This window comes from Musca vetustissima, unplaced genomic scaffold (assembly GCF_032173495.1).
Source record: "Musca vetustissima isolate MV318-11 ecotype Yass unplaced genomic scaffold, APGP_CSIRO_Mvet_v1 utg3170, whole genome shotgun sequence".
Lineage (NCBI taxonomy): Eukaryota > Metazoa > Arthropoda > Insecta > Diptera > Muscidae > Musca > Musca vetustissima.
In genome coordinates, this window is record NW_026881891.1 from 316,189 (window position 1) to 340,012 (window position 23,824).

The 23,824-nt window shown below is 35.4% G+C and overlaps 1 protein-coding gene across 1 annotated transcript in view; it reads right to left on the minus strand.

Annotated features, from left to right (window-relative positions):
- Window positions 1-20,787, minus strand: part of LOC133327960 (putative transcription factor SOX-15) — a 48,163-nt gene extending 27,376 nt beyond the window's left edge. Inside the window, exon 1 of the mRNA XM_061536506.1 lies at window positions 20,613-20,787. Coding sequence (XP_061392490.1) covers window positions 20,613-20,713 — 101 coding nt within the window. The 5' untranslated portion in view covers window positions 20,714-20,787. The remainder of the gene's footprint in view (window positions 1-20,612) is intronic.
- Window positions 20,788-23,824: the final 3,037 nt, after the last annotated feature.

Below are 23,824 nucleotides of genomic sequence, written 5' to 3' on the forward strand. Positions count from 1 at the left end.
ACCCGCTTAATATCGACCGATCTTTATCAAAACTGACATGCTTATTCTTTGCCACAATCCCCTTCCTCTGGAGCGACCAGAAAAACCTACAAAAATTAAGTATTTGGTCCATTTCATCACCTAAATATTAAACAATTTTCACCAATAGGGGTCTTCATTGGCCAGTACCCTACATCAAAAATTTCGTGACGATTGGTCCATACTTGTGGCCTGTATCGTGTTTCAAATCATAATGGACAGACTGACGGACGGACACACATATCTAGATCGACTCAGCTACTCGAGATATGATGATCAGTATACTTAAAAGTGGGTCTAGGACCAATATTTCGCGGCATTAAAACTCTTGGGGCTGCACAAAGCTATAATACCATGGCAACATTGTTGTGTACGGTATAATAAGGAAGATCTTCGCCGACTGGCTTTATCCTAGTTCATACGATAGCTACACTCACAGAGAAATGTCCCAAAATTTGGAATCGATCGAATTATTAGTTTAGCCATTCGCAAAAACGCTGTTTGAAGAAAAATGCGTTTTAAGTTTGAAAGCCCTCTTGCCGTCACTTGATGCCATCAAAATAAATCGGCTATATCTTCAAAAATTGTTGAGATTTTCTCTTGAAAATTTATAGGGACATTCTTGAATTAGTGTAGGTTCGAATTAAATCAAAATACAAAATTAAATTTTTTGAAACCGAGAATGGGGGGTCCCTTTAAGGCAGTAGTTAATTAGAAATCATATTTTTATAAAAGTAATTAAAAATTATTATTTAAAGGAAATTATTATTATTTAAAGGAAACGAGACAGACACATGGCTCCTTTTGAGAATGTCCGTCCATCCGTCTGTCTGTCTATTTTAAATTGTACAGGTCACATTTATGATCCGAATTATATGAAATTTGGCATATGTCACTCATTTCGCCCAAGGACGAACCCTTTTGAAATTGGGAAAAATCGGTTCAGATTTAGAAATTTAGCATAGTGTACTTAAATAGGTCTAGAATGGTGTTTGTTAAGTTTTGTTCGTCCGATTTAATGTAAATGGTGTACCAAAGTCCCTACATATTTTTCGATTTGCACACAATTTGGCATAGCCCACTGAATTAAGTCTGGAATGATGTGTTCGTGAAAAACGGTTCAGACTTAGATATATCTCCTATATATATGTTCTACGATTTTATATAAATTGTGCACTAAAGACCCAAAGTTTGTCCAATTGCCACACAATGAACTGGAGTTAATATAAATTCATTTCTGGCAAGTCTCGTTGAAATCGCTTCAGATTTAGATATAGCTTCTACGTATATAGTTTCGTCCGATTTTACACAAAATTTTGCACAACGTACTGAAGTTAGTATAACCTAGAAGTTAGATATGAATGCTGCACCAAACTCCCCAGGTGGGTCCGATTGGCACAAAATTTTGCACAGATATTTTCAGATATCTATTCAAATAATCAACGGGTTTCCGATTGATATTTGCTTTAAATTTGTTTTTCATAATTTTGTCCCATTGCACTATGGCTGAAATCGCGATTTTAGCGGCATAAAATATATCCCAACATGCTAGCTTCACCAAATTTTAGGTTTTAATTTGGTAGCAAATCTTCCTACCAGAAACTATCGATATTGGTCAACTTTATAACCTCCGAAATTTCGGTATTAAGGGACGTTTGGGCACGTTTTTTAAACAAGTTGGCTGTAATTTTATATTTTTTGATTCCCATTTCTTGGATTGACTGATGTCACAAGTAGAGACGGAACGATGATGGCAATACTTCAAAATCAACATAACAGCCAATCAGAAGTAGGCATTCCTGTTTACCATTTTCACTCGACCAAATCTCTCGAGTAAAAAGTTTACAAAGAGAACGTCATTTTGCGTTATAAGACCTTCACCTGTAAGTTTACGTAGCAATCCTTCTTGACATTGAAACTTAGACCCCACTGAATCAGTTTATTAGAAATGTTTTTTCCATTTTTTATTTGTGGCTCAAAATCATAGACAGAGTTTGGATTCCTTGTATTTAAATAAAGTTTTTTCTGAAGTCGTCCGCAAAAGCAGTTTCAAAGTATTGACCAATTCACAATCATTTGAGTTGAACCAGATATAGTGTTCGATATAGTAAATACCTAAATAAATAACCGCAAATGGGTATTTACCCACCCTCGTGTATATACCCGGTAAATACCATCTCTAGGACGGCTAGATGACTTACAAACGGAAAAAATTTATATACCCTTCATAGCATGGGGAGGGTAAAAAATCAGGTTGAACAAACGATTTTTTGTTTTAATAAATTGAAATTACGCCCCTTATGTGTTATGAGCTATAATTCTCAAATATTTAATGAGAATTAATCCTTTTTGTGAGGATTAATTTGACATAAATACAATGGAATTGACAATTGAAACCCACTGGGTTAACAAAATCCCGTACAATGTAAACGTACTATCAGTTAAAAGTATATAAACATCAACTTTATGTGAGTATTTTCACCAGTATTGTGAGAGATATGTTTTTTAGGCTAATTTTAGTTTGATATTTCGATTTTAATCAAATTTGTAACATCTTAATCATTTGGCAATGTAGGTCCACATTGTGTTCAAAATTTAACCATAACATGTTACGTACCAACAAGAAAGGATAATTGACAAGAGATATCTAACTTATTGTAAATACAAACAAATTAATTTCATCAAATAAACAGCTTCACAACACTGTGCTCTTAAATCCCCATAAAGTGAAACCATTTTATTTCTAGCCTTAGTTGTTCTTGTACTACATATCGTTGTTGTTACCTTCATCAAATTAAAATCAACCAATAAGAATCCACATCCAACTACAGCATCCGTAAGCAACCAACAACAATTTTAAGTCTTTCTTGTTCTTTACGAAGGAGACGAAATCTCAGTTAACACATCTTTGATGAGAGTGTTAGTGAGTGTGAATTAACCAACCAAAGCATCCCCACAGTAATTAAGATAATTAAAAGAGCACGAGATAGAGAGAGAGATGGAGATCAAGAGAATTCACAATCAATGAACAACGACGCAATGCGTTCATCATGCTGGGATGCTGTGTGTGAGTTATGTGAAAATGTGTGTGCGTAATTGAGCCAATACAGCGTTCGCATATGGGGACGAAGGCAATTGTTGTGATTTCTCATTCGTTCGTTTGTTCGTTCAGTCGTTTCTTGGCCACATGAAGCAGTTTTGTTGGTTCATTTAGTTTGTTGTTGTTGTTATGGTTTTGGTTTGTTCATGAGGGCCTTCTTATATGGTTGTTTATTGTTGCTGCCGTTGTTTTTGTTGTTTTCTTTTTAGTTTATTTATCGAGGATACATGACATGATGTTGTTATTGCTGCTGTTGTTAGTTGTTGTTTCTTGTTGCGTTTCTCATGAATATATATTTTCTCTTTTGTGGGTGATGTGCAGACTGTCGCTTGTTTAGTAGCCAAATAGCCAGATATGTTCGTGTATGTGTGTGTGTGGCTGTGTGTTTTTCTGTGTCCGTTGATTGCTGTGCTTTGCTGTGTTGTGCTTTTCTGTAATATTTCTTTCAGTTAATGGCAACGCAGTAGACCTAATTCTCACAGCACCATGCTTAGTCGCATATTTAAGATCTTGGAAAATCTTGGAAAAACAACAGCAGCAGCAACAACAACATCAACAACAAGAAAATGATCATAAAAAATAGAAGCGAAATAACAGCTTGCCTAGAAAATACACCACACCACACTCCAACTAAGCAGTCACAAGCCAGCGACATAGAAAAGTAAAACGCGCGCGCTTGGCTTTGCCAACTTTGGCAAAAGACCCAGCAGCAAGCTGTGGCAAGTGAATATAGCCAGCCACCACAGCCAAAGCAACAGCAGCAACAACAACAACCACTTGCTGTAGTTCAGATCATGAAATACTAAATTAATGTATTTATCATTTACTACACGAACCATGACATACATACGCTTATAAATATGTATGCACAGCAGCATATAGCCATACACAAATAGACACACATACACACACTTTGGCCTGTCATACGACTGCCTGCTGTGTTTTGTTTCACCTCCACATCTAAGCATGAATATGTATTTAAGTACATACTTAAGTTTTATGTAAGTATGTAGTGCATACTAAAAACATTAGTATGGACTAACAGCAGTAGACCTACATACTGGCTGGCTGGCTGGCTGGCGGTCTACAGACAAAACAAAAAAATTCCATCCAAATATGTACAGATGAATTGACGTTCCAAATTTGTACCCGACGAAATGATGTTATGATGATGAAAACCTCCACCCTAACCCCAAGAAGAAGCCGGAGAAAAAAATGAAACCAAAAACGTAAATAAATCATCACGCTTTAGACATTTCTGTCTGACTGAGGGTTACTCTTGCCGTTGCTGCTGCTTTATTTTCATTCATATTTGGGCTAAGCGAATAATCCAACATCTCCTCCAACTCTCTTTTCAGACCCGCCAGACGTTTTAATACTTTCACCACACAAAAAAATACATAAATTCTTCAACATAAAATCCTCTTTACAATGAAAATTGAAGTTCTTTTGGAGTCGAAAGAGACATCATTAAGATCAGACCAAGTGAATTAATTATTTTGTTTCTAAAAATAATTTCAAGGAAATTTTTAAAATAGCAAAAATAAAAAATAAAAATAATGACACTAGCAGCATTGGCACCAAAACAAAATTTATAAGTGGCCAAAAACATAAATCATCTTTATTAGGTCACTATGCCGTTTGCTGTGATGTTTTTTTTCGCGCAACAAAAAATTGTGGATAATTTAGTAAAACTGATATCAAGTTCCACAAATTTCGTACAAAATATTTAAAAATTATATGAGAAAAAATGTGATTAATCTATTATTTTTTCTCATTTCAAAGATGCAGAAAAATAAATTTGTTCTTAAATTATATAAGACTAGCTGAACCCGTGGCGCTTCGCTGCCCCTACTAAAGTTATTAACGTTGGATAGTTAACGTCGAAAACTATTTGTAGGTTTTTCGTAGTGTATTAGTAATAATTTTGTATCAGCCGGTCTATGTATTAGTATATTTGATTCTATTCAATAGATTACAAATACATTTTTAAATAATCTTTTTTTTTTGCAAAATAGTCAGGCTGAAACCCAGTTTGTTGTTTTTATAAAAAAAATAAATAATCTTTGAAAAACGGTGGTAATTTTAAAAACAAATTTAGCTTGACTTTTCTAATCAGTTGTAATAGTACCATACACCAGGGATGGTCCGTGTGACGAATGTTTAGGTTTTCGACTTTCAAAAAGGTGTAAACGTCGAAAACGTCATATACCTGTATAAAATGTAATAAACGTCATTTATATCAATATTATCAGCATATACAGTTATTTTCAAGAATATATATTATTTTTACATATATCTGACTATTCCCAGCTAGAACTGATAAAAATTTCTAAATTTTTTTGAGATGAAAATTTTGAAATTTTATATCGATTTGAGTAAAGCATGCGTAATTCCCAAATTGATTAATGTAAATAGCTATTTTGTCAAAAACCTAATGGATTTAGGTAGGTTTCCGACGTATGTATTATACGTCGGAAATGTATGTCATTTACGTCACTGTTTCTGACAGGTCATCTCTGCCATACACAAATATATTCTCTCCAATATTTACATGTTTTTCATTATTCGTTCCAAGACAACTACAAACTTTCATTTACATTACAGCAATTTTTTATGTCTGTATTCTCAACTATTTAACCTTGATATGATTGGGATCCCTTTCTCACTCCGATTAATATCGCTTAGATGCCTGACGTATGATCCTGGTTAAGTTTGAGTTGTGTATTTTTAATTGTTTCATTGCCAACAAAAATTCTCAATAATGCATTATCTCATCATAATATTTTTACCGAACCTAGATAAAGTTTTGTTATTCTTAAGAAACCAGGATCAAGTCCGAAGATAGGATTTGTGACATTTGAGTTAGTCATTTCCTCTATACTTCCTCGAAATATATCAGCTATAATGATAAGCCACCACAGATTTCGGACTTTTATAAATTTTATTCCACAATCAGCATTTCTCTTTTGGATATCTCCCATATTGAATTCATAGTCTTTTTCTTCAATGGTAGTTCAATTTTTAAAATTAAAAAATCCAAAATTTTATTTTTTTCACAAATTGACAAAATGTAAAAATTAGAATGTCAAAAATTTTTCATTTTACACAAATTTTATTCCAATATGTAGAAATGGAGAGATGAAAAACAGCAGACGTTAGCGGAATAACTGATCTGGTGGTTTTTATCATTACTGATAATAACATAAAAGCACCAAAAATGATGAGTCGAACATTATCGATTTGGACCAATTTTGTTAATTCCTGGTCACTTAAGATTAGTATGTAGCTATCTGCGTATCATACAAATTTGTATGGGCCTATTTATTTAAGATATTCAAATATATCCATAGAAAATTAATATTAGTCCAGAGTTATGATTACTGTTGATGCTATAATTCTTCGTCATCTCGGAATTTTCAAAGTTTATATTGCCTATCTTACTTACATGTGTTGGCATGACTTACTGCGAAAATTTCAGTAAAATCTATTTAGCGGTTTTTGTGTCAAAAAAAAAAGAGTTTCCATTTTCTCCATTTGGATTAAATAAATGCAGTGAGGAGTCCATTTTCCTCTATTGTACCACGCCAATTTTTATAGGGATGATGCGTATTTGCTACCAAGGTACTCAGACAAATTTTGAAGTGGGAATCTATAACCCTTCTTAAGATATAAGCTTAGAAAATGAATATTAGTTCAGATGTACAATTACTTTCGATGCGATAACTCTACATCCACGGGAAATTTTGGAAGTTTATAAAGCCAATATTATTTCCCTCGGATGGCATGATGTGCGGTAAAAATCTCAGTAAAATCTGTTCAACGGTTTTGTGTCCAGAAACCAAACATTTTTTATTTCCTACATGTAGATTATTTAAGTGTAACAGAGAGTGCATTTCCACCGATCTTATCTCGCTCATTTTTTATGATTAATGTTTATTCACACATACGATATACAGATAAATTTTGAAGGCGTTATCTGTAACCGTTTTTAAGATAAACGCATATTAGATGTTCAGAAAATTTGAGGTATGTTTACTATTGATGCTATAACTCTGCATCCACGCGGAATGTTAAAAGTTTATATAGCCTATGTTACTTTCAGGACATGCCCCGACGTACAGTGTAAATCTCATTTAGATCTGTTCAGCGGTTTTGGCGTCTATCGGTAACAAACAAACAAACAATTTTTTTTTATTTTATATACATATATAGATTGTCCAAATAAAAATTGCAACGTTTCAGTCATATCGTGAACCGAATTTTGCGGATTTTAAATACGGGTTTTAACCGAAATGGCTGTAATTTGGTATTTTGGGTTCACATTGTATAACACAACTCCGTACCTAACTAAAATGAACAATATAGATCAATGTTTCAGGGCTACCCTGATAACGGCTACCCACATAACGATACTCACAATATTCGGAATTTTGGCCATTTTGGATACGTTATTCAACTAAATTGGGAATTTTTGGGTTCTCATTTGGAATTTTGGGTTCTCATTGTATAGCATATTATATTGACCCAAGTTTCAATTTCTGAACATTTGTATTAAGATAATTAGGGATCATTTTAACGTAACAACATCCATAAGTATGAATAATATATCAATTGTAAATATTTCACATTACTCATACGTCGCAATATAGCAATGATGCTCTATGGGCCTGATAACCCATATTTGGCCATAATTTGATTAACCAATTTTTGTGGGTGGCGTAGGGGATGATAGATACCAAGCAACGGCTCTAATTGACTTTAACATGGCGAAGTCCAGGCTTATCTTGGCTTGGTCCAGGCTTATCTTGGCTTGGTCCAGGCTCTTTCATCTCAATTGTGGACACTGACCTTCCCGCTGTGCTACCTGGGGAGCTATTCTCATCACCCGATGAAATAGTGAGCTAATATGTGCCGCGAGTTCACCCATAAGAACTAGAAAAAAAGGGTTGAGGCGTCGGTTTAGTTGCCCACTCTCGGAAAACCCAACCTACTATGAAAAAGCTAAGAAAAAGAAAACCAAACCCCACTAATGTTGACGACCCCCGCAAACGTATAAAGGACCACGATCTGCGAATCTGCACTTGGAATGTGCGCACGTTGTACAGAACAGGCGCATTCGCTTTGACGGATGTACTCAAGAAGTACAAAGACGAGAAATCAAATTGATCATGTTGTGATAGACGGAAGGCATTCATCCAGTATTTTAGACGTCCGATCGATCCGAGGAGCGAATATCGATTCGGACCATTATCTTGTGGCAGCCAAAGTAGGCACCCGTCCGATCTAACACAACACGGAAACTCGACGTCAAAAAGCTGCAAACACAACAGGTAACCGAGGCCTACTACGCCCAACTTATCCATCTGCTTGAAGAAAGCACTTCTGGTCCCGATAATAGTATAGAAGCACAATGGCAACGAATTGCCCACTCCCTACAAACTGCAGCAAAAGCATCACTTAGGTACCAAAAACCGCCACCAAGAAACCCATGGTACTATCAGGAGTGTCGTAATGCTACTGATGTGAAAAATGCAGCGTATAGGGCAAACCTGCAGACAGTAGCAACACGTAACGTGATGGAGAATTATCGGGAGAAAAGGAGAGAGGAAAAACGTGTTTTCAGAAAAAAAGAAAGAACAAGAAAAACGTGAACGTGAGCAAATCGAGATGTACAGGAGTCAGAATGAAGTCCGGGAATTTTACCAACGATTAAAACACCAAACCGAAGGCTTTGGTGCAGGCACATCCTCCTGTAGAGATGAAGAAGGAAACCTGGTGACAGATACAGACAGCGTGCTCAGGATCTGGAAGGAGCAGTTTGAAAAACTTCTGGTATGAAATAGTGGCGTTGAAGAAGATACCCCAGAACCAATAAGAGATGATGGTATAGAGTGTATACCACCTAGCCAAGATGAGATGATAAAAGCAATTAATCGGCTCAAGAACAACAAAGCAGCAGATGGTTGACCAGCCGAACTATTCAAGACTGGTGGCCAGATGCTGGTCAGGAGCATGCACCAGCTGATTAGTACAATTTGGCTGAGGTTCCAATTTGTCCTCTATAAAGCCACTTTCGACAGCCCTATCCGTTCAGGGGTGTTTAAAGCCATGTCTACGTTCGGCAGTCCTGCAAAATTAATACGGCTATGCAGGATAACTTTAAGTGGCACAAGGTCAGCAGTTAAAGTAGGAAAGGACCTATCGAAGCCCTTCAATACCGAACGAGGATTCAGACAAGGTGACAGTTTGTAGTGCGATCTTCTTAACATCCTGCTGGAAAAGGTTATACGAGACGCAAATGTGAACAGAAATGACACTCTGTACACCAAACACCACATTTTACTCGCCTACGCCGATGACATCGATATAATGGGTCGAATATTGCGAGCTGTAACAGCCACCTTTGAACAAATTGAAAAGGAGTCTGCCAAGGAGCCGATGGTATCAACGCGCAAGACGTCAGTAGACTCGGACCAACTGTGGAACTAGAGAACTACAGCTTCGAGGTAGTTAAAGACTTTATATACCTTGGTACAGCCATAAATAAAACGAATGACATCAGTTTTGAAATTCGGAGAAGGATTGTGATGGCCAACAGATGCTACTATGGTCTAAGTAAGCAGTTTAGAAACAAGGCCAACTCCCGCCAGACCAAACTCACACTTTACAAGACGCTGATTATTATATGGATCAGAAGCATGGATACTTGCGCAAGGCAGCTTGAGGCAGCTCTTGGGGTGTTTGAAAGAAAAATTCTCCGAAAGATCTACAGGCCGATCTGCGTCGACGGTGAATATCGGCGTCGAATGAACCATGAGCTTTACAATTTATACGCGGACATCGACATAGTCAGTCGTATTGAGCTGTACTGTATATTAGTAATATTCGGAAAATATGGCAATATAACAAAGAGGTGCTGTTGACCTCTAATCGGGCAAGAGGGTGCAAATATCACGAAATATTGCCCAGGCTCGGAATAAACATCCGCAGAAAGTTAGAGTTCCGTGGTAGTTGTGTAGTGTATCATATAGTGTATCGTACTACTGTGTACTAAATTTGGTACAATTTGAATTGTGGGCGAACCGATAGAGATGGAATCATGATATGTGGATTCAGGATCACTGTGGAGGTGTAAGATTGAGATATGTACGAAGTTTTAGAAATTTGTAATAATGTGTACTAAATTTGTACAATTTAAATTGTGGGTGAACCGATAATGTCGGAATCCTGAAATTTCTGGATTACTGTGAAGGTGTAGGATTGGAGTATGTAGAAATATTTTGGAAATTGGTACTGCTATGTACCAAATTTAGTACAATTTGTACTACTGTGTACCAAATTTTGAATTGTGTGCGAACCGATAGAGTTGGAATCATGATATGTGGAGTCAGGATCACTGTGGAGGTGTAAGATTGAGATATGTACGAAGTTTTAGAAATTTGTAATAATGTGTACTAAATTTGGTACAATTTAAATTATGGGTGAACCGATAGAGTCGGAATCCTGAATTTTTTGCATTACTGTGAAGGTGTAGGATTGGGGTATGTAGAAATTTTTCGAAATTGGTACTGCTATGTACTAAATTTAGTACAATTTGAATTGTGGTTGAACCGATAGCTCGGATAGCCCATATATAAGGGTACCCCCAATTTTCGGTATTTTGGGGAGCTTGAGCGCGTTTTTTATCCAAATTTGCTGTTGCTTGTTATCTTGTAGTCGTATATGGTAACAAATCTCTACACCAAAAATTATTTAATCATCATTTCCGACCCAACCTAGCCATGTCCGTCGGTCTGTTCGTCTGTTGTAATCACGCTATCTTCTGGAGGAATTATTATATATTAAAATAGTTATCTAATTTGTTCCGCGTTTTGGGTTTGTTTCTAAGACACTGATGCAATAATTTTACCTGCTGAGGATATCGAGATAAAAAATTGGAACGTAAGGTTCGAGAATGAACTATATATGAACTATATATGAACTATAACCCGCATTTAGGCCTAGCCCCTCTGTAGGAGGTACCAAATGGAGTGAACCGATATTCCCCATCTTCGAACTTGAACTAAGTTTGGAAGAAATAATAAGATGGGCAAAGTTTGGATGAAATCAAAATTTTCTGAAAAAAAAATGGTCCAAAGAAACCCCTAGAACCAATATTTCGATGAGGCTCATTTTAGCCGTGTCAAAGTGTATACACCCTCATTAGCCATATGACTGAAGGTATAATTATACATTAAAAATTTCTGAAAATTGTATCATGGTTTACATAATCGGTTTGTAGAAATATCGGTATGAGTCCACCTTTTTTGGTATTTTCCCTATATTTTCATTTCAAGTACCTATCAGTATATCTATGGTGGAGGGCATCCAAAGATCGGCCCGGCCGAACTTAACGCTTTTTCACTTGTTTTATATTATAAACGTCATCTGTCTATCATCATCTAACTCAGAGTAGATATTTTAAATCTACTAGTATTCCAATAATGCACTTTATGTATTATTTCAAGGAAGTGTATTCGTCAATATTTATTCATCAACATATGTGCTTCTATTCCCCCGGGTACATAGTGTATAATTCAATTTATAAAAAAAAACTAAAACACCATAACAAAATGATAAAAGGCAAAAATCAAATTCAATAAACATGTTGAGTCATGCGGTGTTACGGTCTTTGGAAAGGTTACTTTTGACACAAAAGCAACTTGCACTCGTTCTCATTCGGACCGAATAGAACTGTGCTATGACAAAAAATACTATTTCTAACAACAATAACAACAACCAAGCAAGTGAACTTAACTGAAATTCTAAATATAAAAATCTGCATAACGTCAAGTGTCTCTCTGTAAGTCAGTAATTACTTGAAAATGTAAAATTGTACATACAAACAGACATACATACATACACAACTTAAGTAAAGGTAACGGCATAACGAATAAATCGGAAACACTCGGCTGTTGTTGTTGTTTTGCTGCAGTTGCAGCTGTTGTCGTTGTTGCCATTGCAGTTGCATTGGGAAAAAACATCTACAAGTTGTCGTACACCGACAAACACACACTCACACATAACAGAGATCTTGCTTAGCCATAGTAAGATCGAATACATACACACACACATATATAGCTACTACGCCTGTACACCTCTATTTATTATGGTTATTATCTAAAAGATATGTATCTACGCTTCACTTGGATATAATTAAAAAGACAAACAACGATAAAAAAACTGCAACAACAACAACAACAACGTCATCAAACGGCCGCAAGCAGAAAAATAGCAACAAAATAAATTGTATCTACACAACAACAACTACTATAATAAGTTAAGATAATTTTTACTATAAATTTAAAAATAAAGTTACAAATATAGAAATTCATTTTTTTTATATAAAAAATGTAAACACTGTGCACCGTGATTATTAATCTATTCAATAAAAATTAAGAGTGACGAATAACTGACAGATTGATTCATTAAAGTTTAGAAGAAACGGTTGCAGTCGGAATGTAAATTTTGCATTTGTTTTACAAAAACAACATAGTTGATATGAAAAAAAAATTGTCAATGCCAGGAATGGAATATATTAGGGTTGGTCAAAACAAAAATACTTCTTTGTTAAAAGTACACCTTTTAAATGACCTCTAAAAAATATTTTATAGGAAAAAAGGTGTGGATTGTCACTAACAATTTACAAAACCAGTAAGGAAAGTAGTAAAGTCGGACGGGGCCGACTATATGATACCCTTCACCACTTTTTATATATTCAACAAAAATATGTATCCTAACAGACGTTGAAGGACCATAAACACAAAAGTGGATCCATAAACATGACATTCTGCAACCTATATTAAATTTTTCATTTGGTCAGATATAGAGTTGCTATAGATATAGTATATATACATAATATGAACCGATTTCAATGCGACTTGCCAGAGATTAACTTATATTAACTACAGTTCATTGTACAAAATTGTGTGACAAACTTTGGGTCTTTAGTGCACAATTTACATAAAATCGGAAGAAAATATATATAGGAGCTATATCTATATCTGAACCGATTTTCAGGAAACTTGACACACATTAGTCTGGACCTAATTCATTACGCTATGCCAAATTTCGTGCAAATCGAAAGATATATAGAGACTTTGGTACACCATTTACCTTAAATCGGACGAAAATATATATGGGAGCTATATCTAAATGTGGACCGATTTTCAGGAAACTTGACACACATCAGTCTAGACATAATTCATTACGCTATGCCAAATTTCGTGCAAATCGAAAGATATATAGGAACTTTGATACACGATTTACATTAAATCGGACGAAAATATATATGGGAGCTATATCTAAATATGGACTGATATTCAGAAAACTTGACACTAACCAGTCTAGACCTAATTCACTACGCTATGCCAAATTTCGTGCAAATCGAAATATATATAGGAACTTTGGTACACCATTTACATTAAATCGGACGAAAATATATATGGGAGCTATATCTAAATCTGGACTGATATTCAGGAAACTTAATACACATCAGTCTAGACCTAATTCATTACGCTATTCTAAATTTCGTGCAAATCGAAATATATATAGGAACTTTGGTACACCATTTACATTAAATCGGACGAAAATATATATGGGAGCTATATCTAAATCTGGACCGATATTCAGGAAACTCTACACATATCATTCTAGACCTAATTCATTACGCTATGACAAATTTCGTGCAAATCGAAAGATATATATGGACTTTGGTACGCCATTTACATTAAATCGGACGAAAATATATATGGGAGCTATATCTAAATCTGAACCGATTTTCAGGAAACTTGACACACATCAGTCTAGACCTAATTCATTACGCAATGTCAAATTTCGTGCAAATCGAAAGATATATAGGGACTTTGGTACACCATTTACGTTAAATCGGACGAAAATATATATGGGAGCTATATCTAAATTTGAACCGATTTTTCTCAATTTCAATAGGGTTTGTTCTTGGGCCTAATAAGTCACCTATGAAAAATTTCATCCAATTCGGATCATATATGCGACCTGTACTTTGTTTACAATTTACAATGGACAGACAGACGGACGGACAGACATGCATAAATCGACTTAAAAAGTGATTCTATGCATATTCTCAAAAGGAACCATGTGTCTATCTCGTTTCCTTTTGCCTGTTACAAACATATGCACAAAGACATAATACCCTGTACTACAGTGTGGTGAAGGGTATAAAAAATGATTTTTATACCCTACACAACTATGTTGTCAAGGTATTATAGCTTTGTGCAGTCCCAAAAGTTTGTAACGCCGCGAAATATTGGTCCTTTAAGTATACCGATCGTCATATCTCGACTAGCTGAGTCGATCTAGACATGTGTGTCTGTCCGTCTGTCCATTATAATTTGTAAACACGATACAGGCCACAGTTATGGATCAATCTTCATGAAATTTTGCATGTAGGATGGGTTCTGGCCAATGAAGACCCCTATTGTTTTTGGTAAAGATCGGTTAATATTTAGGGGATGAAATGGACCAAATACTTAATTTTTGTCGGTTTTGCTGGTCGCTCTAGAGGCCGCAATTATAGTCCGAAATTTTACATGGAGAAGGGAATCGGGCTAAAGAATAAATATGCCTACTTTGATAGAGATCGGCCAATATTTAGCGGGTCAAATGGACCCTGACTTTTGTGTGAAAAATTACAAAATTTGTATTCTATGGCGTATATATTTACCCCTGAAGGACATAGACCCGAGAAGTTGATACTATATCCAAGAGGAGTGGTTGACCTTTAAATTGATACCAATTATATTGTCGTACGTACTCGGATGTGGGACTTACACGTAAATATTTACAGGTGCTTACGTATTCAGATATTATTTAGTAACCCATTACAACATTAGAGGGCGGAAATATAGCGCTGATCGCTTTGCAATTTCCCATGATGTTCTAGTTATGGTCAAGGACAACGCATATAACTTTTGGTGAAGGTCAGATTATACTTATGAAGTGGACCGAATACTTAATTTTTTTTTTTGTGTTTTTTCGAGTCGATGCCAGTAATAAGCCAAAAATCACAACACAACCCACGGTGAAGGGAATCAGGGAAATTAACTAGAAGCCCTGTACTGAATATGAGTGATATTCGGAAAATATTTCAGTGTAAGGAAGAGGTGCTGTTGACCTCTAATCGGGGTAGAGGGAGCAAATATCACGATATATTGCCCAAGCTCGGAATACACATCCGCAGAAAGTTAGAGTTAAGTGGTAGTTGTGTAGGGTACCATATGGTCGGCCCCGTCCGACTATACGGCTCCGCTCACTACCTGTGCGAGGAGCATGCTTAACATCAACATTTTCTGGACGGAATCTGCGAAACCTAAATTGCACATAATTGACTGTTACAGATTCGGAACCATAAATACCATTCACAGTTTTAGCCGGTTGGCTTGTATTTTCGCTTTTGTCAAAGAAAAACACACATATTTCTAGACTCATTTCAGTACGCTTTGCCAAATTTCGTGCAAACCAAAGGATATATAGTGACTGTGGTGCACCATTTACCTAAAATCGGACGAAAATATATATGGGAGCTATATCTAAATTTGAACCGATTTTTACGAAATTTAACAAACATCTTTCTAGACCTAATTCAGTACGCTATGCCAAATTTCGTGCAAATCGAAGCGATATCTAAATCTGAGTTTCGTCCTTGGCCCAAATAAATGAGCTGTGCAAAATGCCATCCAATTCGAATCAAAATGCAATGCGAATCAATTTAACATGGACAGGCAGACGGACGAACGGACATGCGTAAACGACTCACAAAGTGATTCTATGCATATTCTCAAAAGGAACCACGTTTCTATCTCGTTTCCTTTTGCCTGTTACAAACATATGCACAAAGACATAATACCCTGAACAACAGTGTTCTGAAGGGTATAAATACGCCTTGAATATTATATAAATGTCATTCAGTTTGCAATGTCGGATAACTCATATAGGAGATATATTCTTGATCATAATAAAATTGTATGTTGATGTAGCCATGTCCAATTTTCTGTTAAAATCAAGCTAGTTATCGCAATATAGCAGTGTATGCATTCCGTCCGTCCTCCCGTCTGCTATTCATATATTATTATAAACAAAGTTATGATCGCATTTATTATCCGAATGATATGAAATTTGGCACAGCTCATATATAAGGACGAACCCTATTGAAATGGGTTCAGATTTGAATATAGTTCAGTTGTATCAGGTTTCATGATGAGCCGAATTTAGCCTAGAATGACGTATATTGAGTTTTGTTGAAATCGGTGTATGGTCACATACACTTGTGACCAAAACTAAAGCAACTCAAATTGCAAGGTTAATATATGCCACATAACCTTTTTAAAAGTGTTGTTTTTTTTCACTTTTAAATCGAATACTTTATTCATTATGAAATAAATTATAATTTACGAATAACGGAATTGTCTCAATTTTTGCTTGGACAAAACTAAAGCAACTCCACAGTACAAACAGATTATCTCTAAAAATTTAGTTATTTATAACGGCGAAATAACTACCTTGTTTCGGTTTCTACACCTATTGCGATTCTTATAGATCATTTTTATATGGATTTTATTACAATAAAATGTGTCTGGATTTCAATTTTGACTTACTGCCAAAAAATAATGTAAAAATTGTATCTCAAAATATATTTTGGTGAAGTATTCAATAAATAAATCCGTAATTTCTTGATTTATAAGTCGGGTTTATGCAGCTAAATCGGTAATGAACGTTCATCACGATGGAAGGCAGCAAAATAACATCAGTTCGTACTGATCAACAGTTTGCCATATTTAAGACTCCAACGGAATTGGTGAGAGGGTTATCGTTGGATATAACCTCAAGAACAAAGCGTGGACGAGCTATGGTAGCAGGTTACATGCCCGGAAACGATCAAGAAAGCCATATTATTTTTGCTAAAATCGGAATGCTAGATTACCTCATATTAATTGGAATCCGACTAAGTGGAGAAATATTATTTTTTTCGGATGAATTAAAATTAAATCTTAGAGACTCAGACATGAACACAATTAACGTGAGAAGATAAAATAATTAAAGGCTCAAGCCACAGTATTGCAAGGGTTCTTGGTTCAACAATAGTATGGGATTTTTTCAATTTAAAAAGTTCGATATACTTACGAGATTTGTGTTATAATGGATCGGATAGTTTATACAAATGGGTTTGAAAACGCTACAGTCCCCTTCGCTGAAGAAAATATATCACTGGATATCTCAGCATGGCAATCACTTCGAACATACATCGAAACAGGTCAACGATTGGTTGCGGGAGTCAAAAATCAGGCTTTTACAATGGCCATCACAATCATCAGATCTCCACCGTTTAGAAACATTTTTGTAGTATCATAGATAGGAAAATCAAAAGAGATTCACAAAGAAACACACATAATCTCTTCCCACCGGTTTAGGATTCGAAGAGTAGTATACCCAAGGATCAAATCTTATAGCTTTATTGCCGCGTAGGAGTATTGCCGTAATCAAAAATAATGGTTGCGCTTTGAATTACTAGCAATATTTACTTATTTATAAGAACAAATCAAAAAGTTGCTTTAGTTTTGACCAAGCAAAAATTGGGTCAATTTAGTTTTCCATAGAATATGATTCAATGCCACGTAGGTGTGCTGACGTAATGAAAAATATTGGTTATGCTGTCGATTACTATGCTGTCGATTACATCCCGAACCTTTAGAAGAGGTTATGTCTGTTTGTTTGTGAAACTCTTTTGATTTTGTAATCCATGATACTCAAAATATTTTCATATAGGGTAAATATCTGATATCTTGTATTGGCCATTATAAAACCCTGATTTTTGACTCCCGCAAACTCCGCAAACATACACCAAAATATGTCGAAGTTGGCTTCGACCCTTCACCACTTTAAGTAGTACTGAACTAACTTCAGTACGTGGTGCAAAATTTTGGGGCAAACTTTTGGTTTTACTTAACCCTTTGTGGCCCAATGTTGCCCACAGGCATAAAATGTTTTAGAGCTTATTTTTAATACGTAGCTAGTAGATGTATATTATTTGGATTGCATATGTTAAGACCAGATTATGGACGACACATATCAAAAGAAAAATATAAAAAAAATCAAATTGTTGGCCATGTTATAAGCTTTTTATACCCTTCACCACACTGTGGTACAGGGTATTATGTCTTTGTGCCTATGTTTGTAACAGGCAAAAATAATCGAGATAGACCCATGGTTCCTTTTGAGAATATGTATAAAATCACTTTCTGAGTCGATTTATGCATGTCCGTCCGTCTATTGGTGTTAAATTGCAAACAAAGTACAGGTTGCATTTATGATCCGAATTGGATGAAATTTGGCACAGCTCATTTGTTTGGCCCAAGGACGAACTCTATTGAAATTGGGAAAAATCGGTTCAGATTTAGATATAGCTCCTATATATATTTTAGTCCGATTTAATGAATATAGTCCACTAAAGTCCCTATATATCTTTCGATTTGCACGAAATTTGGCACAGCGTAATGAATAAGGTTTAGAACGGTGTCTGCCAAGTTTCGTGAAAATCGGTTCAGATTTAGATATAGCTCCCATATTCGTCCGATTTAAGGTATATTGTGTACCAACGTCCATATATATCTTTTGATTTGTACGAAATTTGGCATATCGTACTAAATTAAGTCTAAAATGATGTGTGCTAAGTTTCATGAAAATCGGTTCAGATTAAGATATAGGTCCCATATACATCTTCGTTAGATTTAAGGTAAATTGTGTACCAAAGTCCATATATATCTTTCGATTTGCACGAAATTTGGCACAGTGTAAAGAATAAGGTCTAGAATGATGTGTGCAAAGTTTCGTGACAATCGGTTCAGATTTAGATATAGCTCCCATATATATTTTCATCCGATTTAAGGTAATTGGTGCACCAAAGACCCTATTTATCTTTCGATTTGCACGAAATTCGGCATAGCGTACTGATTTGCGTCTATTATTATGTGTGCTAGGTTTCATGGAAATCGGTTCAGATTTAGATATAGCTTCCATATATAGTTTCGCCCGATTTTAGGTAACTGATGCACCAAAGTCCCTGGAAATCTTTTCATTTGCACGAATTTCGGCATAGCGTACTGAATTAAGGCTAGAATGACGTGTGCTAAGTTAGTTTAGTGAAAATCGGTTCAGATTTAGATATAGCTTCCATACATATTTTTGTCCGATTTTATGAAACTGGTGCACCAAAGTCCCTATATATTTTTCGATTTGCACGGATTTTGGTATGGATACTGAATTAAGTGTAGAATGATGTTGGCAAGCTTCGTGAAAAGATCCATAGCTAGGTCGATGGACACAAGGTACTGAAGTAATATATATTAGTTTCTGGGAAGTTTTCCTGAAATCGGTTCAGATATAGATATATAACAAAAACGCGTCGTCTGTTAGGGTACATATGTAGAATATACGCAAAGTGGTGAAGGGTAGGGAAGGGCCCAATCCGACCACACTTTTGTTACTTGGTACATTAAATCGGATGAATATATATATATATATATGGAAGCTATATCTAAACCTAAAACGACTTCAATCCAATACGATATGCAATATTTCACGTAAAGCGAACAGACATAGGCTCCACCATTTGCACCATAAAATCGGACAAAACTTAACCAAAGCATTCTAGAATAAATACCATACCCTCGAAATTTCGTGAATATAGAACAAAAATCGGACGAAAATATATATAAGAGCAATATTTAAATCTGAACCTATTTCAACAAAACTTTACGGATGTCAACCTGTAGTAATACGGTATGCAAAAGTTTGTCTCAATCGGAAAACATTCAATAGGGTTCGAAATGCGACCTGTACTTTGTTCACAAAAATACATGGACAGAGGGTCGGACGGAAATGCATAAATCGACTCAGAAAGTGATTCTATGCATATTCTCAAAACGAACCATGGGTCTATCTCGATTCCTATGCACAAAGACATACTACCCTGTGCCATAATATGGTGAAGGGTATAATAATAGAACAAAATTTTGAACGCATGCCACCTTACTATTATGTTACATGTACACTATTTTGAACTATAAAACTTACAAATAGGCACCACCAACTAGGCCCACAGTACATCTTCAGTATATTAATGCAATTATCAGATTCAAAGGTACTTCACATTCAAAGGTTTCTAAATAAATCCACAAATAGGCAGTCCCCGTTAATACCATCTTACATACATACACACCATGTGGGGGGTATGCATGCTTCAACGCCGTATGTGTGCGTGCATGTATGCAAGTTTAATAGTTAAGTACGGGAGAGTAAAAATAAGTAATAATAATGAAGGAGAATAAAAATAAAGAAAAACAAAAGAAAAAACTTAAAGTAGAAAATAAAGGGAAAAAAAAACTTTGTCATGGGAAAAATGTAAATATTGTATTACTTGTAATTTGTTAGTAGATGTTGTTGTTGTTGCTGCTGCGGCTGGGGCTGCGACTGTTGATGAGAATGATGTTGATGTTCGTGATCATATGAGGGTTCCATTTTACGTTGGTCGACGTCGTCACCGTAGATTTCGTTGTTGGTCTTCGTCACTTTATTTGGCGGCTTTGACTTTGCAACACGCTGAGGTGGAGGTGGAGGTTTGAGGTATAGCAGTACTACTACAGGTGGTGATCGTGGTGGCGGTGGTGGTGGTGGAAGCAACAAAGTCCGTTGTGATAGTGGCGATGGTGGTGGTGGAAGCGGTGGCAATGTGGACACGGCAACAGCGACGGTAATAAAACAATAACAACAACAGCAACTTTAAGATCACTATGAAAACTTTGTGTTTTTAAAATTAAATTTTCTTTGCTAAAATGTATTTGTTGTTGTTGTGGTAGCTGCTGTAGCTGCTGTTGGTGTTTGTTGTGGTTGTTGTTGGAACTTGGTTGCCTTACTAATGCCACTAATAATGATGTTAATGCCGATGATGATGATGATGATGATAGTAATAATAATAATAATGACGATGATGAAAATTGTGATGGTGGTGGTGGTGGCCAAAGTAGTACTTGATGTTGTTGCTGTTGCTTTAGGGCCAAAAGCATTTTGTTCAATGTTGCATTTTTCCGTTAGATTTTCCCTTCATCAGCAAAACGAGCGTTTCTGTTTTTCTTAAAATTTTTCTTGTTAGTTTTTATTTTCTCACACACTAACACACACCCACTTTTTATATACATATGTAGGTACACGCAAACACTTTTTTATGAGATTTCTTAAAATTAGTTTTTTTTTTACTTTTATTTTTCCCTTTTCTTACTGCTACTGTTGCACTGTGTTTTCAAATTTTCTTAACTGGAACAAAACAACAAAATTATAACTTATTTTTATTTTTGTAGGTTATTTCTTTTTTTTATTTTTTTGGTAGTTGAGATTTTCTCAGTTATTAAGTTTTTTTTTACTACACAATTACGGCCACAGGCAATGATGAAAATTTGTTTACTGACTAAAAACCCCCATTGTAGGGTTTGGCTGGCGCACAGACTGGCTTGCTGCCAGCGTACAATGTGTGTCATGTATTATTTTAAACGGTTTCCTGTGCATGACTAATTCGCTAAATTAAACATTTTTTTAATTTGAAATGAAAATTTTAGTTTTAATTTAGATAATTTTTTAAATTTGCTGGGATTTATCTTTTGTGTTTGTTTCTTAAGTCTTTTGTTTGGTGATATCTAATTTAGGGCAAACATGTTTAAACATTAAATGTGTAATCCCGAGACACCATAATGAAGTATATTTGAAACATATACTAAATAGAAGGTTGGCATTTTTTAATAAATGTTGAATTCATTCCAACTTCAACATCACTCATGACAATAAGGTAGCACCAAAGGATTCTCATATCATTGGAATCTTGCCCTTTGACCCATGAGCAGTTGTATTTTTTGGAAGAATCGCTTCAGATTTAGATATAGCTGTCATAAATATTTCAAAACTATGCAAATAGCGATTTTATTTAATTTTCTTTTTTTTTTAAGCGACATATTCTTTGACCCAATTTTATTACAAATGTATAACGAGATACTTTTGTGGTTTGTTACATAAAAAATGTGTAGAAACACAATATAATTAACATATTTACTCTAACGATTTTAAACATATGTATGTGTTTTGTATATCATTATTATATACAATTGCATATATAGACCAAAGGTATGAAAGAAGTTTTCATAATTGCATAATTGTAAAATGCTTCCATAACTAAGATAGCAATTTTTAATACACCAGGAAATGGAGAATCTGTAATATATTTAAGGGGAGGTTAAACGTTATTGGAAAGAACTACCCATTGATTGGTTAACATGCCAATAATTCGTTATTCCCAATAATTCCCATGTATAAAAAAATTGTACAATCTAATGTTTTCCGAATTATTGTTAGTCCCAATTTAGATTAGGCGAGTTTACTTGCGGCAAGTTTTTGTTTGCTGGAGAGAGGGGCAAGGGGAATAGAAATGGAAAAAAATTGCTCGTACCGACAATTTTCTGGCAATTCGTTTTGTGTATTTTGTTTGTAGTGTCAGTAATTTGAAATACCAATCCAAAACATTTTCGAACATAACAAAACATGCACAAAATATCAAAAAAAAAATTGTTTTGAAACCGAATTGCCTTGTATAGACGCATGAAGCAATTTCAAAAGAGAACGATAAAAATTGCCGCAATTAAACTTGCCTAATCTAAATCAGGACTTATGTTTGACAATCAATACTTGTATGTGTTGTTCACACTTATTATTATTCATAACCAGAGAGCGGAGCAGTCGGAAGGGGCCGGCCATATTCTATATTCCGAGTCTGGGCCACGATATTTGCATCCTCCTAATCGATTAGAGGTTAACAGCTACTCTTTCTTACCCTGGCATATTTTCAAAATCATTTTGTCGGGATTAAACGCCTTACGATTGAAACTTAGTTATTTTACACACAAAAGACTTGGTTCAGTTTAGTTAAAGGTCAATAACTCCTCTTGGATATACAATCAACTTCTCGGATCTATGCCCTCCAGGAGTAGATATATACTCCATAGAATGCAAATTTTGCCATTTTTCACACAAAAGTCTGACTCCATATGACTCCTAAATATTAGGTTGGGGAAAAAGAAATTCATTATTTTTATATGAACTATAGAACTTTATTTAACATGCTTCGGAATGTCTGATTTAGGACAAATATGCACCGTTTTTTATGATTTGTTGCCATTTTAAAGGTAACTTCATAATGCCTCTCTCATCGAAGTCCTGCTCTCTATTTGCAAAAAACTCTAGTAGTCGATTTTTCACAATCCTCCCTAGCCACCAATTTTTTATCATTTAAGAATAATCGCTTGGTGCCAAGTCCGGACTGTATGGCGGATGCATTAAAACTTCCCAACCTAGCTCCTGAAGTTTCTGGCGAGTCACGGTAGATGTGTTTGGCCCAGCGTTGTCCTGGTGGAACATGACACCTCTCCTGTTGGCCAATTCTAGCCGTTTCTGGTTAATTGTAAATGGTTTAAAACAGTTTTATGGTCGATTAAAACTGTTTTAAACCATGAAAAGAGCCCAGCTTATGCAATGCTCTGAGCCCTTTACTGTTAAAATTTTCAATTTACAAATTATCGACTCAGCTAGTGG